Source organism: Dermochelys coriacea, chromosome 5 (genome assembly GCF_009764565.3).
Source record: "Dermochelys coriacea isolate rDerCor1 chromosome 5, rDerCor1.pri.v4, whole genome shotgun sequence".
Taxonomy (NCBI): Eukaryota; Metazoa; Chordata; order Testudines; family Dermochelyidae; genus Dermochelys; species Dermochelys coriacea.
The window spans coordinates 136,121,417-136,135,669 of NC_050072.1; the positions used below are offsets into that span (position 1 = coordinate 136,121,417).

The window sequence follows — 14,253 nt, forward strand, 5'->3', positions numbered from 1 at the left end:
AGTTTTTGATGTTCTCCCACAATTGCTGTAACACCAGTGCAGCTCCACCAGTGCTGGCAATGATGGGCGTGCTAGGGCAGGGTATTCTACTGCTCACCTTGTGGCTGGAAGAGCTGTCATGGGGAGAGGAGGAAGAACTACTGGTATTGTTTGGCTTGCAGCTTGAACTACCATCTTGCAAGTCTCGTTGCTCCATTTTCATACTTTTTTCAGACATGTTTTCCATGTCACTATTCCCTGAATCTACGTATGGCCTCTTGTTTGCTTTTGTCTTCCCTTTTGCTTGTGCGCCAGACACCCCTGTGACTTCCAAGAATTGTACAGTATAGGGGTAAAGCTTATTCACAAGATGTAGAACCTGTCCTGGTTTCAGCTTCACTTCTTCATCCTTGCCAATATCCACCAAATCAACACTGGCTGGGTTAACGCCCATCTTTGGATAACCAGAAAAAAGCACAATGTAGGAACTGGCATACAAGTACAGATCCCAAATTCAGATACACTAAAACCCAACTACCCCAAACTGTTCTAGGGCATCCCTGCCCTGTAACACAGAAAGAGAAGAATACATGGCACTTCCTCCACCCCACTCCACATACTGGCCCATTTTAATGCAAATCAAAAACTGGAGTTTGAGGTGTAGATTTAGAGCCTCATCCTGCAATCAGAACTGCTAGAGCAAACCCCGCACCAGCATGAAGCCCTAATGAGCCTAATGGGATCCCACATGGGAAAAGGGTCTGTGTTAGCAGAGCTGACTGGGACTCCATACAACCACAAAGCCCTGCACCCCACTGGGGTCTGTGTTGGTGGCATTGGTTGTTACCGCACCAAAGCATGCAGCCACACAAGGCTCCTACATGAGTACAGGATGGTGGAGCTGGTTCTGACCCTGCCTTGCCATGAAGCCCCAGTGACCTCAATTGAGCTGGTCCCACATTGGTATAGAGTCCACATTAACTGTACTGGCTGTGATCTCACACTGCCATGGAGCCCATGACCCAAATGAGGTCAGTTCCACATGGGTACAGGGTCCATGTTAGTGATATCGGTTGCAGGATCGAGATGTGTCTTCACCTGGGTTTTAAGGCCTTTGGCATACCTTTAGGTGCTCGGAAAAAAAAATAAATAGCAGCTGTATCAAGTCTGACTCCGATACTCGGCATCAGAAACCAGCACCTTGGTTCCAAACAATTGTACTTTCTGATCAGTCTTCTTACTGTGCTCCAAATGCACGGCATTTTTGGAAGATTCTTAGCATAAGTTGGTTTATTTCATTGGTGACTAGCTCTGTGAGAAGATTTTGCCATTCCAAATGTGTGTGTGAATAAACTATGACAGGCCTAATGCTGCCCTCAGTTACAAAGGAGTAATGCCATGGGAAGAACTGGGACCCATGTTACAAATATTTCAAATAAAAAAAAACATTGAAAAAATATAGATCATCTCTATTATAGAAAAATTTAGTCTCATATTTTATGAAAGTACCAAAAAGTGTTTCTCCTGTGGCACTTAGTCATATTAAAGATAGGTTTCAGAGTAGCAGCCGTGTTAGTCTGTATTCGCAAAAAGAAAAGGAGGACTTGTGGCACCTTAGAGACTAACAAATTTATTTGAGCATAAGCTTTCGTGAGCTACAAAAAGGCATTTATACACTTTAGTTCTATGCTGACATGTGTTTCTATACAAACTGAGCCTCTCCATGACTGTATTAACGATGAAAGGTACGTGTAAGTGTAGCTAGCTTCACACCACATAAAAGAGTGGTTACAACACCAAACTGTTGCAATATTCTGTTTTACATCCATTAAAATATTATTTTAAATGTTACCTATGTTCTCTGTGTGCCTTTGTAAGAAATCAATCACAGCATGAAAGGCTGGTGGACTATAGTGTCAGGCACCAGGAAACAGAGAAAACAGCCAAGGAAGAAGAAAGAGCCATCCATGAGGGCAGCACAAAGCAACTCTGCTCTGACTCATCTTCATACGGGGGCTCAAGGCTTTCAGCAGCTTTGGCTCACAGGGCATGGCCCATTGCCAAGCCCCTCAGCAGGCTCACTTCCGTCTGGGCAAGAGTAGAGCAAAAGGAAATTAATTCCTCTCTCCTGGGATGTCTCAGGAAGAATGCAGCTGCCCAGCAAAGAAGCATCCCTTTCTCCAGGTTTTCCTTGCCCTTTGGCTGAGCTGGACCTGGTCACCTCCCAGTTCAGTTCCTGTGCTGCACTAAATACTTCCCATTTAAATAACTGCCTGGAGGGCTTCAAGTCATCTGCCTGGCTTCCTTTGATGGAAGTTAACCCTTACCCTGCCTGAGGTATGTACAACCTGTCACAAAAAATAATACTCAAGAAATTAAAAATAATAGCCTGCATACTGTGTGCAGTCCTGGTCTCCCATGTTTAAAAAGGACGAATTCAAACTGGAGCAGGTACAGAGAAGGGCTACTAGGATGATCCGAGGAATGGAAAACTTGTCTTATGAAAGGAGACTTAAGGAGCTTGGCTTGTTTAGCCTAACTAAAAGAAGGTTGAGGGGAGGTAGGATTGTTCTCTATAAATATATCAGAGGGATAAATACAGGAGAGGGAGAGGAATTATTTAAGCTCAGCACCAATGTGGACACAAGAACAAATGGGTATAAACTGGCCACCAGGAAGTTTAGACTTGAAATTAGACGAAGGTTTCTAACCATCAGAGGAGTGAAGTTTTGGAATAGCCTTCCAAGGGAAGCAGTGGGGGCAAAAGATCTATCTGGCTTTAAGATTCTACTCGATAAGTTTATGGAGGAGATGGTATGATGGGATAATGTGATTTTGGTAATTAATTGATCTTTAAATATTCAGGGTAAATAGGACTAATCCCCTGAGATGGGATATTAGATAAATGGGATCTGAGTTACCCAGGAAAGAATTTTCTGTAATATCTGGCTGGTGAATCTTGCCCATATGCACAGGGTTTAGCTGATCGCCATATTTGGGGTCGGGAAGGAATTTTCCTCCAGGGCAGTTGGAAGAGGCCCTGGAGGTTTTTCGCCTTCCTCTGTAGCATGGGGCACGGGTCACTTGTGGGAGGATTCTCTGCTCCTTGAATTCTTTAAAGCACCATTTGAGGACTTCAATAGTTCAGACATAGGTGAGGTTTTTCGTAGGAGTGGGTGGGTGAGATTCTGTGGCCTGCGTTGTGCAGGAAGTCAGACTAGATGATCAGAATGGTCCCTTTCTGACCTTAGTATCTATGAATCTATATCTATATCAGCAAACTCAGCAATGCTCTTCACAGCTGCCCTATCAAAGGGACACTCACAAGGTGAGTTAAACTGAAACTTTGATCTACCTTTTCTTTCATAGCTATTTACCAATCTATATCATCCTTGTGTGTTTCTTCCCAAAAAAAGGGTTTTGAAAACTCAGGTGCTTCCAGAAGCTCTACTGGTGGCTCTAGAGGTAGCTCTGTCCTCTCTAAATCAGTTATAATTAAGGCTAAGTTTTTGTCATGGATATTTTTAGTAAAAATCATGGACAGGTCACAGGCAATAAATAAAAATTCACGGAAACCCGTGACCTGTCCCTGACTTTCACTAAAAATATCCCTGACAAAAGGGATAGGCAGGTTCAGCACCCACTGCTGTGGTACGTGGGAGCTCCGCATTAACCCCTGCCCTCGCAGGGCAGCTGCAAGGTTCCCCAACCAGGGCAGGGACTGGGAGCTGCAGGGGCGGGGCTGGCTGGGAGCTCCAGCCCCAGGACAGAAAATGTCACGGAGGTCAATGGAAGTCACAGATTGCGTGACTTCCGTGACATAATCGTAGCCTTAGTTATAACCAATACCCCAGCAGTGCTGGGGAAGAGGGGGGCAAAACAGAGTGGGGTCAGTTCTTGGAGAAGACTATACTACTGTCAAGATCACTTGAGGTTGAGCTACTTGTATCCTTGAGGAACTGGATTCCATGCTTCCACGAAATGCTTTTAGTTAATTATAACACACTGGACAAAAACCAGATTCAGCCTCTAAACGCTGCCTCCAGGTTTCTCTTTAGCAGAGTTCCTGTTGGATACCTGCAAGGTCCACACAATGGCACTATGACTTGGAGTCTGGGGTACGCTGCATGAGTTTTAGCCCTTCAAGTTTCAGCTGGAATCCCAGGATATTCTGCTGAATTATAATGCCCTAAATTTTCAGCTGAAAAAAATTTTCTTCACTTTCCATCCTGAACCATGTGCTGTTTAAAGGCTACTTCCTGACACTCTAGCACTGCACTTCCTTCAGGCCAGAAGCAATCTTCATATACAGTGAAACTTGCACTAAGCACCATCTTCAGAGGCAACTGCCTATCTGAATGTAGTCACAGTGTTCCCAATGTTTCTTGTACAGTTGTATTCAGACTGTAATTAAAGCTTACTCACTGGGCAACTGGTGGTTGCTGATCCCTTAGTGGTTTCACTGAATATAGTTTGCAGCCAAGTGTAAAACGTTTATCAAGCAGCTGGGGTCTTTGGAATAAAGATTTGTTTCTAACCAAGCCCAGTAAGACTGTAGTGGTGCTTTTTGGATTTGTAGAGCACTGCATCCAGAGTACAGTATTTGTAGTACAGTAGTGTAACGATTTCTGTGAAAAGCCAGTCTCTCTCTCTCTCTGGTAGGTCACCAGTCTAATTTGGACACAAATTAGTTGTGACAAAGTTAATTACCATTAGATGGCCTGAGTGAAATTAGTTTTTTGATCTCAACTCTACCCCTAACAGTCAAATGTTAGAAGGGACTGCAAGGATAACTCCCAAGATGATCAGGTACTATGACGATTAACACACCCAGAAACCCAGACAAACAAACAAACAGAGAGGCCTTGTCTAGGCTAGGAAAACAGGTTGCTAACCCTAGGGGAGGAACCTAGTAAAGGCGTTAAACCCCATCTACGCTGGATGCTAAGTAGCGTTTAAAATTGTGTTAATTAAAACACTACCTATTCTCCAAGTCTAGACAGCCCAGACAGAGGCCACCCCTCCCCAGGCCCCAGCAATAGGTGGGGGGAGAAGCAACATGAGCAGCAGCAGAAATCTTAGGCCATGTCTACACCACAGGACTATAGCGCCAGAGCAATGTCATAATATGCCTAAGGCTAAGTTTGTGACAGATGGGGTTTTTCCATCACTGTATTAGCACCATTTCCCTGAGCAACGGTAGCTAGGTTGATGGAAGCATTCTTCTGTTGACCTCGCTGCATCTACACCAGCAGTTAGGTTGGCATAGCTACAGCACTCAGGGGTGTGGATTCTTCACACCCCAAGCGACGTAGCCACAATCACCTAAAGGTTAAGTCTGGATCAGACATAAATCTTAGCCATCTTCCAGGATGTTACCCGGTGCAGGGAAGAGGAGTGAAACAGTCCTCCCACTGCAGCATACAGAAGATGTATTATATCATTAGCTCATCCACTAAACTCCCTGACTGACCCCTTCTCCTGTGTCTGAACATTTTAGATTGCAAGCTCTGTGATGGGATTGTGTCATCTACCATGTTTTGTAAAGCAACAAGCACAATGACAACGCTCAGTAAATAAAAGTAATACTGGACATTCATAAATGAACATACCTGTTTGATCTTGACATGCCCTTTATTACAGTCCGCTTTTAGCTGCACTGAAAAGAAAAAACGAAGCATCAGAGAATTACTTAAACATAGTAGTAAACTGGCACAGCTCTACTGAAGCCAAATTCAGCTGGGGATCTGGCCCACAATGTATGTTCTTATTAGCTTTCATCAAATGGGTGAAGATAGAAATATACATTCTAATTGAAGTCACTGGTTCAGTTTATTTAGTTAATTTACAATTAATAAATAATACTGAGAGAGTCAACACATCTATTTAGAAGCCTTGACAGGCATATTAAAACTATGCAGCTTAAATATAGCACAGACCTTTTTTTGAGTTCACATATTTTCTGAAATCCCAGATTTCTGTATTAAAGTTGCACCAACACGTGTTGCTAACATTCTTCTCCCTAGACAAAAATTACAAACATCTACATAGCAGATTGCTAGAAATTAAGAGACACTACTTAATGACTGTCCTGCCTTATCAACGGGATTTCTATTAATGTACATGAAATAAAGTTTCCCAGCACTGGCTTTTCTAAAGTTCCAGAGGTCACACGTAGCTTATAAAACCAACCTACCATACGGTTTTTTTGAGTCACACCTGTATAATGATTCCAGTCATAGGCAATTGGCTGATGTGCCTGAACAAAGGAGGAAATAGACTGGAGTCATCCCGAACATCCACTCTCATAAGATTTTATAGATTTTTCAGAGAGCTAAGCTTGGTTGTCAACATATTCAATAGAGCTTCTTTAAAAAACCTGCAGCTAGTACCACTTGGTATTTTATAGTTGAACTAGACGACATGATACAAAGGAAACTAGGACCAAATCATATCCTTGCTACAGAACCTTTTATAGAGTTCTATAGAATTTATCAGAGACTGCTACCCTTGCTACAAAATGCATACAATTACTTTTCAATTTATGAAATGCACCTACTGGCACTTCTAGGAACATGAACAATAAATAAAAATCAAATTAACTGGAACCTGGAGAGAATGTCAAACTCAAAACACTCTCCACCATCTATCAGTTCTACATGAATTTACAGGTTTTCAATAGACTATGTATAAGACTGTTTTATAAAGGTCAATTTCTACTCCTCCAGGTGACAGAAAGGCCACGTTCCCTCATGCCTGTCAGATTATAGAGCCCTTTGCGAGCTCCTATAATGAGAACAGAATAGCTAGAATAGATAATCAGCTCTACGCTATTCCTACCTACATGCCTCCGGCTTTCATCCAGACCACACCACACGATCCATTGTCTACAGCCAAGCTGTATGATACAACCACATTTGCTCCAACCCCTCTGACAGACACAAACACCTACAAGATCTCTATCGAGCATTCTTATAACTACAATACTCACATGCTGAAGTGAAGAAACAGATTGACAGAGCCAGAAGAGTACCCAGAAGTCACCTACTACAGGACAGGCCCAACAAAGAAAACAACAGAACGCCACTAGCCATCACCTTCAGCCCCCAACTAAAACCTCTCCAACGCATCATCAAGAACCTACAACCTATCCTGAAGGACGAGCCATCGCTCTCTCAGATCTTGGGAGACAGGTCAGTCCTTGCTTACAGACAGCCCCCCAATCTGAAGCAAACTCACCAGCAACCACACACCACACAACAGAACCACTAACCCAGGAACCTATCCTTGCAACAAAGCCCGTTGCCAACTGTGTCCACATATCTATTCAGGGGACACCATCATAGGGCCTAATCACATCAGCCACACTATCATGGGCTCTTTCTCCTGAACATCTACCAATGTGATTTATGCCATCCTGTGCCAGCAATGCCCCTCTGCCATGTACATTGGTCAAACTGGACAGTCTCTACGTAAAAGAACAAATGGACACAAATCAGACGTCAAGAATTATAACATTCAAAAACCAGTTGGAGAACACTTCAATCTCTCCGGTCACTCGATTACAGACCTAAAACTTGTAATTCTTCAACAAAAAAACTTCAAAAACAGACTCCAAGGAGAGACTGCTGAATTGGAATTAATTTGCAAACTGGATACAATTAATTTAGGCTTGAATGGAGACTGGGAGTGGATGGGTCATTACACAAAGTAAAACTATTTCCCCATGTTTATTCTCACCCCCCCGCCCCACCGTTCCTCAGACATTCTTGTCAACTGCTGGAAATGGCCCACCTTGATTATCACTACAAAAGGTCCTGCACTCCCGCCCCCCGCTCTCCTACTGGTAATGCATCTGATGAAGTGAGCTGTAGCTCGACCCACTGTGCATCTCTCTTCCCTTATGCTCAGATAAATTTGTTTAGTCTCTAAGGTGCCACAAGTCCTCCTTTTCTTTTTGCGAATACAGACTAACACGGCTGCTACTCTGAAAGCTCACCTTAAGTGATCACTCTGGTTACAGTGTGTATGGTAACACCCATTGTTTCATGTTCTCTATGTATATAAATCTCCCCACTGTATTTTCCACTGAATGCATCCGATGAAGTGGGCTGTAGCTCAGGAAAGCTTATCCTCTAATAAATTTGCTAGTCTCTAAGGTGCCACAAGTCCTCCTTTTCTTTCAGCTCTACCTAGAGAGCAGAGATCTTCTGTGGCTAAAAGTCCCACTGGATTGGAGCTCCATGACTGATGATTACACAGCATGCCAGAGAGACTCTTGCTTTGATTTTCAGAGCGAAGCTGTAGTTCTCACCTGAACTGCACATCCCTTAAATAGAAGATTAAGCCCCAATCACTGCCAGCTGGGCTTTAGAGTTTACAGCCTATCAAAACAATGTAATCAAACAGAAGAACAATGAAACAGAAATGAATCTCACAATCTGACATACCTGAACCTCGCAGGTTTCTTACACTTTTTTTGGAATCACTGGGTTGCCATCAAGCCAGCAGTTACATGTAAACTGAAGCTATAACTTACCCTGTTGCCGTGAACACTTCTTGTCTGTTATCTCCGTCTCTGGGCCACGCCCTATCACTACTGTTTTTAAGTGTGGCAGTTTGATTCGCTGACAGCATTTATCTTTCCTCACTAGCCAGCACACCTGCATTATTGCACTGTGGAAAAAAAACAAAAGGAGATTGTCTGACAGACAGGATCACATTCAGATAGGGATTATGATCCAGTACCTGGAGTACAGGACTGGGAATCAGAAGTTCTTGGTTCTATTGCCAGTCCACTAATTGGATGTATGAACTTGGCTAATTTGCTTAACATTGCTGTGACTCATTATCCTCCTCTACAAAATGGGAATAATAACCACCTAGAGCACAGAGATGTTTCAAGGGTTTACTTAATGTCTATGTAATGCTTTGATAATATCTCCCCCGAAAGCTGCTGAAGTGCAAAGTATTCACTATTATACACACACAAGCTTATATTATTCAATATACATTTGTTTATCATGTTGAGGGTTGCACATATTTAAAACCAGGATTTCCCCAATCAGTTGATACAGCACTAGGCTGCCTATATGTATATCTCCTACTCTTGCTTTTATAGAACATCTCATTCATTTTTAGATTTACCACTGTGGCCATTCCTGTAAACTCCAATATCAAGTTTTATTCATTAGGATTTTACTACACTGTGCATACATCTTCCCTTCTAGGCAATTTCCCCCACTTTAAACAACTGAGTTATCATCTACTTTGTATTCTTTAATAGTTAACCTACCAACTGGATGGGATTTAGCTCATCACATTTAAGTGAAAAGAGGATTTTTCCCCCCCAGGATAAGCTGCATAAGCAGGTCCATCCACCTGTCTAGTATTTGGGTTGCAAGTTTCTCCAATCCACAATACATAACTACTTGTCTAAATTCCAGAATGTGTCCATACATATCTGCTGCTGCACTGGTGGTTTGTTCCACACATTAATCACACCAGCAGCCCATCCAACTCAGGAATTCCATCTCCAACAATGAGCATCAGTACAGGTGTTTCATAGGAAGGCACAAGAAGCCCCACATTAAGAAGTTAAGGGATAACCAAAGTGCTCTTCTAACCCCACAATAGCTAGAGATTGTCTTAGGCCTTGTCTACAAGGGAAAGTTCTCAGTATAAAAAGGTGTGAATTAAAATTAAAACATGTAGCTTAAATTTAAATTAAACAGATATATTGCTACAACCTACAGAGTGGACACACTTATTCCAGAATAAAAGAATTTTTTCAGGTTTAGCTTATATCAATTGGGGAAAAAAGCCACTCTTGGGCCAAGTCTACACTACAGAGTTTTGTTGGCACCCCCGTTTCGACATAGCTAAACTGACCAAGAAAAAAACAAAACAAAACAAAACACACAATACACATGAAGAAGCAGCTATTCTGGGAAAACAGCCCTTTTGCTGATATAACCTGTGTCATTCTTAGAAGTGGTTTACTATACTAACAAAAGATCTCCTTATGGCAATGTGAGCTGCATCTCCACTAGGGACCACGACAGGAGACTGGGAATTCCTGGGTTCTATTCCCACTAAATCAGGGGTTCTCAACCTTTTTATTTCTGAGAACACAGGACTGCAAGTGACCTTCTGAGTCACTGAATCCAGTCCTCTGCAATCACAAGCAACCCTGTCATATAATCCTATTTACAAAGAGATCAAGCTCCCTCTTAAAACTACTTACATTATTTGCCCCCACTACTATTGGGAGCATGTCCCAGAACCTCACTCCTCTGATAGTTAGAAACCTTTTTCTAATTATCCAGACATCATCATGTAGTTCATGATACTTCAGTGTCTATACTGAGTAAAGACAAAAATTTTCATGAATAAAAATGAACTCAAGTATTATAGAAAATTGTTCTCTCTTGCATAACTGCAACAGACTCCCCAAATTAGCAGTCAGCATAGATTGACTAACTGCAGACTTGTGATCAAATCTCTATTCTATATTATATCTGGAAAATACGCTTTAGCCAAACACAAGTTATTGCATTTAATACAGAGGAAACCGGGTAAAATTTAAGGACCTGTGATATGTAGGAGGTCAGATTAGATGACCGAATGGTTTATTAAGGCAAAACATTTCTCATGTGTAGGAAGATAATAGCTCATAAATCTTCATCAGCTTCAGTTTTAAAACGACTGAGACAAGGAAGACCTTGCTAGCTGAGGGTGCGCTAGAACAGCGTTTCTCAAACTGGGGTCTGCAGACCCCTGGGGGTCTGTGGGCCCTGCTGATCAACTCCTCTCTCTCCCTCCTAGTGCCTCCTTCATGCCGGGGAATAGCTTCCCCGGCACGAAGGAGACGCTGGGAAGGAGGGGGTGGAGCAGGTACTGTCCACACCGCTCCCAGAAGCGGCCAGCACGTCCCTGTGGCCAGAGGCAGAGGGTCTCCACACTCTGCCCCTGGCCCAACCGCCAACTCCACAGCCCCCACTGGCCAGGAACTGCAGCCCATGGGAGCTGCAGGTAGAGCAGAGTGGCCTCCCGCCTAGGAGTTGCTGCCAGAGATGTGCCAGTTGCTTTTGGGAGCCTCAGGAGGTAAGCACTGCCCCCCTCACCCTGTCCCACACCCTTATGCAGAGCCCGCAACCCTCACCCTCTCCACCCCCAGCCCTGAACACCCTCCAGCACTCAAACTGCCAGCCCAGAGCCCACACCCCTCACCCCCTCCCACACCCAAACTCCCAGTCCAGAGCCCGCACCCTCTCCCGCACCAAACTCCCAGCCCAGAGGCCGAACTCCATCCCGCACCCAAACTCCCTCCCAGATCCCGCACCCCCTTCTGCACCTCAACCCCCTGCCCCAACCTGGTGAAAGTGAGTGAGGGTGGGGGAGAGCAAGTGACAAAGGAAGGGTGATGGAGCAGGAGGCCATGGCCTCAGGAAGGGGGCAGGGCAGGGGGGTTTGGGAGTCCCTGAAAATTTTTAAATCAAAATGGGGGTCCCCGGGTTGCTAAAGTTTGAGAACCACTGCGCTAGAAGAATGTCTATTCCAATAGCTTTCAACCTATAAGGAAGGTACACAACATGCAGCACTGCTGTCAGAGATATAAAACTGGAAGAGAGATCAGCACAGTGCTGAGAAATACTTTGCTTGTACAGCTCATCAGGTGACATACAAAGCAGATCACTGTTAGTTTTAATCATTTACTATTGCATTTTACAAAATAGAGTAAAGATCTTAATTCAGCATGCTCTACTCATGCAGAACTTTGATTAATATCAATTGGAATTTCATTTGGGTAATGAGCATGAAAGAAGGGCTCTGTTCAGCCTCAAGATATGTTGACTAAACCAAAGAGTTGGGGCAGAGAGAAGCTATGTTAATTTATATTTTACAGCAGTAGGTTATGTTTTTACTCTCTAAATCACCTATTTATCATACTGAGAGGGATGGGGGGGGGCTGCAAAAGTTAAGGGATCAGTACCTCCTCACTGGGTATGAATCACTTCAAGTGGGGTATGTTGACAACATCCAGTCTGCCTGACTCAGAGTCAGTGGCTATCTCCATGTAAAATCCTAGGGGAAACAAGGCACTGTAGTTTTCATCTCGATGTAGCTAATTGAGGTAAACCGGGGTGGGGTGGGGAGGAGAGGAGAGAAAAGAGGGGTGTTAATAAGGCTGTCCTCAACACTAGCTACACTGAGAAAAAGCTACCTTTGCTTTGTCTCTACTAGGATTGTACATTGAGATAACTATCTCAATGTGAAAACACTTTTATAGATTCATAGAATCGAAGGCCATAAATGGCATTTAGTCTGACCTCCTGTATAGCACAGAGAAAAGGAGTACTTGTGGCACCTTAGAGACTAACAAATTTATTTGAGCATAAGCTGTAGCTCACGAAAGCTTATGCTCAAATAAATGTGTTAGTCTCTAAGGTGCCACAAGTACTCCTTTTCTTTTTGCGAATACAGACTAACACGGCTGCTACTCTGAAACCTGTATAGCATAGGCTATTAAATTTCACCCTGTTGCTGCAGTCTTGAGACCATTAACTAGTGTTTGGCTAACGCATATCTTCCAGAAATGCATCCACAATCTTGATCTGCAGACATCAAGAGAGGGAGAATTCACCATTTCCATTGGTGGTTTGTTCCAATAGTTAAACACCCGCATTCATCGAAATGTGCGTCTTAAAACTAATTTTAATTAGTCAGGTGTCAGCTTCCAGCCTCTTTCTGCTAGATTACAGTCCTTTATTATCTGGTATTTTCTCCCCATTAAGGTACTTATACACTAATAAAGTCACCATTCTATCTTCTTATAATTAAATTAAAGAGCCTGAGCTCTTTATGTCCCTCACTGTAAGACATCTTCTCCAGACCTCAAAGCTTTTTTTCTGGCTTTTTTCTGCACCCTCTCCAATTTTTCAGCATCCTTTTTAAAACGTGTACACCAGACCTGGATGCAGTATTCCAGTATTGGTCTCACCAGTGCTGTATACAGAAGTAAAAATGACTTCCTTACTCCTGTTCACTATTCCCAACATCACACGGAGATCTCACATTCAGTTGCTTGTCCACTATATAGCCCCTACTTCCTTTTCAGAAAAATTGCTTTCCAGGACATAGGTCCCCATTCTATAGGGATGACCGGTATTCTTTGATCCTAGATGTATACCTTTGCATCTGGCTGCATTAAAACATGTTTTGTTTGAATGGGTCCAGCTTACCCAGTGATCCAGATGGCTCTGTACGACAGGTCTGTCCTTATAATTATTTACTACTTTGCCAATTTTTGTGTCATCTGCAAATTTTATCAGATTTTATATTTATTTCCAATCAATACTGAAAGTATTGAATGGCATTGGGCCTAGCATTGATCCCTGAGAACCCCGCTTCTTTTAGCAGCGAAGATGTAGCTAACATGAGTGCAACGGGTCATTTGGAGTGTTAATGGTGTTTTCTCTCACACAGAACAGGGCAGCAGCATCAGGGCTCCTCCCAAGTTATACTGTTGTAGTTATATGGGTAAAACCCAACGGGGGACACACTTACAGGAACAACTTTTTTGGTTTAACTTATTAAATTGAAGCTAAACTGAAAAAAACAGAATGATACTGTCCAAACAGTGGGAGGGGTTATAACAGGATAACTGTTTATATCAGTTGAAATTCACACCTCAACTTACTCTGCTATAGCTTGCCAATGTAAGCAATTTAGAGCATTTGTTTTTAAAACAGACTTGGGGCTTGTCCACACTGGCACTTGACAGCACTGCAACTTTCTTGCTCAGTGGTGCGGAAAAAACACCCCCCTGAGCACTGTAAGTAAGTTCCCGTGTAAACCGGGCTCCCAGTGCTGGTAGCTATTCCCCTCATGGAGTGGTTTTGTGTTTCAACTACACAGCCACGTTAAAGCATTTCCGCAGCAGCACTTTAACGTTGCCAGCGAAGACGTGCCCTTAGTGATGCAGTTAAACTGGTGCAAACCTCTGCTTGGATACTTGAAACTTGGTTTAGTTTAAACCTGTTCCTATTCAGCTTAACCTAAACTATATAACCACACCGAAGAAATTGGTAGAACTGTCCCATACGATCAAGGCCTTAGAATCAGGCAGCTCTGTACAGGCCAGGCCTCAATCACAGCACATTACCCATCCACCTTGGACTAAAAGAGAACCAGTCCCTCCTCACCCCCTCCAGCCCCCCTCCTCTCCTCTCCTCTCCTCACCCCCTCCAGCCCCCCTCCCCTCCTCTCCTC

The 14,253-nt window shown here is 43.3% G+C and overlaps 1 protein-coding gene across 9 annotated transcripts in view; it reads right to left on the bottom strand.

Annotated features, from left to right (window-relative positions):
- APTX (aprataxin) overlaps positions 1-14,253 on the bottom strand; it is a 36,438-nt gene that overhangs the window by 21,171 nt on the left and 1,014 nt on the right. The window contains exons 2-6 of one of the 9 annotated variants that reach the window (XM_038401425.2): positions 11,975-12,106; positions 8,519-8,655; positions 5,919-6,001; positions 5,592-5,638; positions 98-433 (exon numbers count right to left, since the gene is read on the bottom strand). In XM_038401425.2, coding sequence (XP_038257353.1) covers positions 98-433; positions 5,592-5,638; positions 5,919-6,001; positions 8,519-8,616 — 564 coding nt within the window. In that variant the 5' untranslated portion in view covers positions 8,617-8,655; positions 11,975-12,106. Of the gene's footprint in view, positions 1-97; positions 434-5,591; positions 5,639-5,918; positions 6,002-8,518; positions 8,656-10,225; positions 10,741-11,974; positions 12,107-12,854; positions 12,988-13,681; positions 13,701-14,253 lie in introns of those variants that run through there. The other 8 variants (XM_043515574.1, XM_038401427.2, XM_038401430.2 and 5 more) reach the window with 8 other exon arrangements.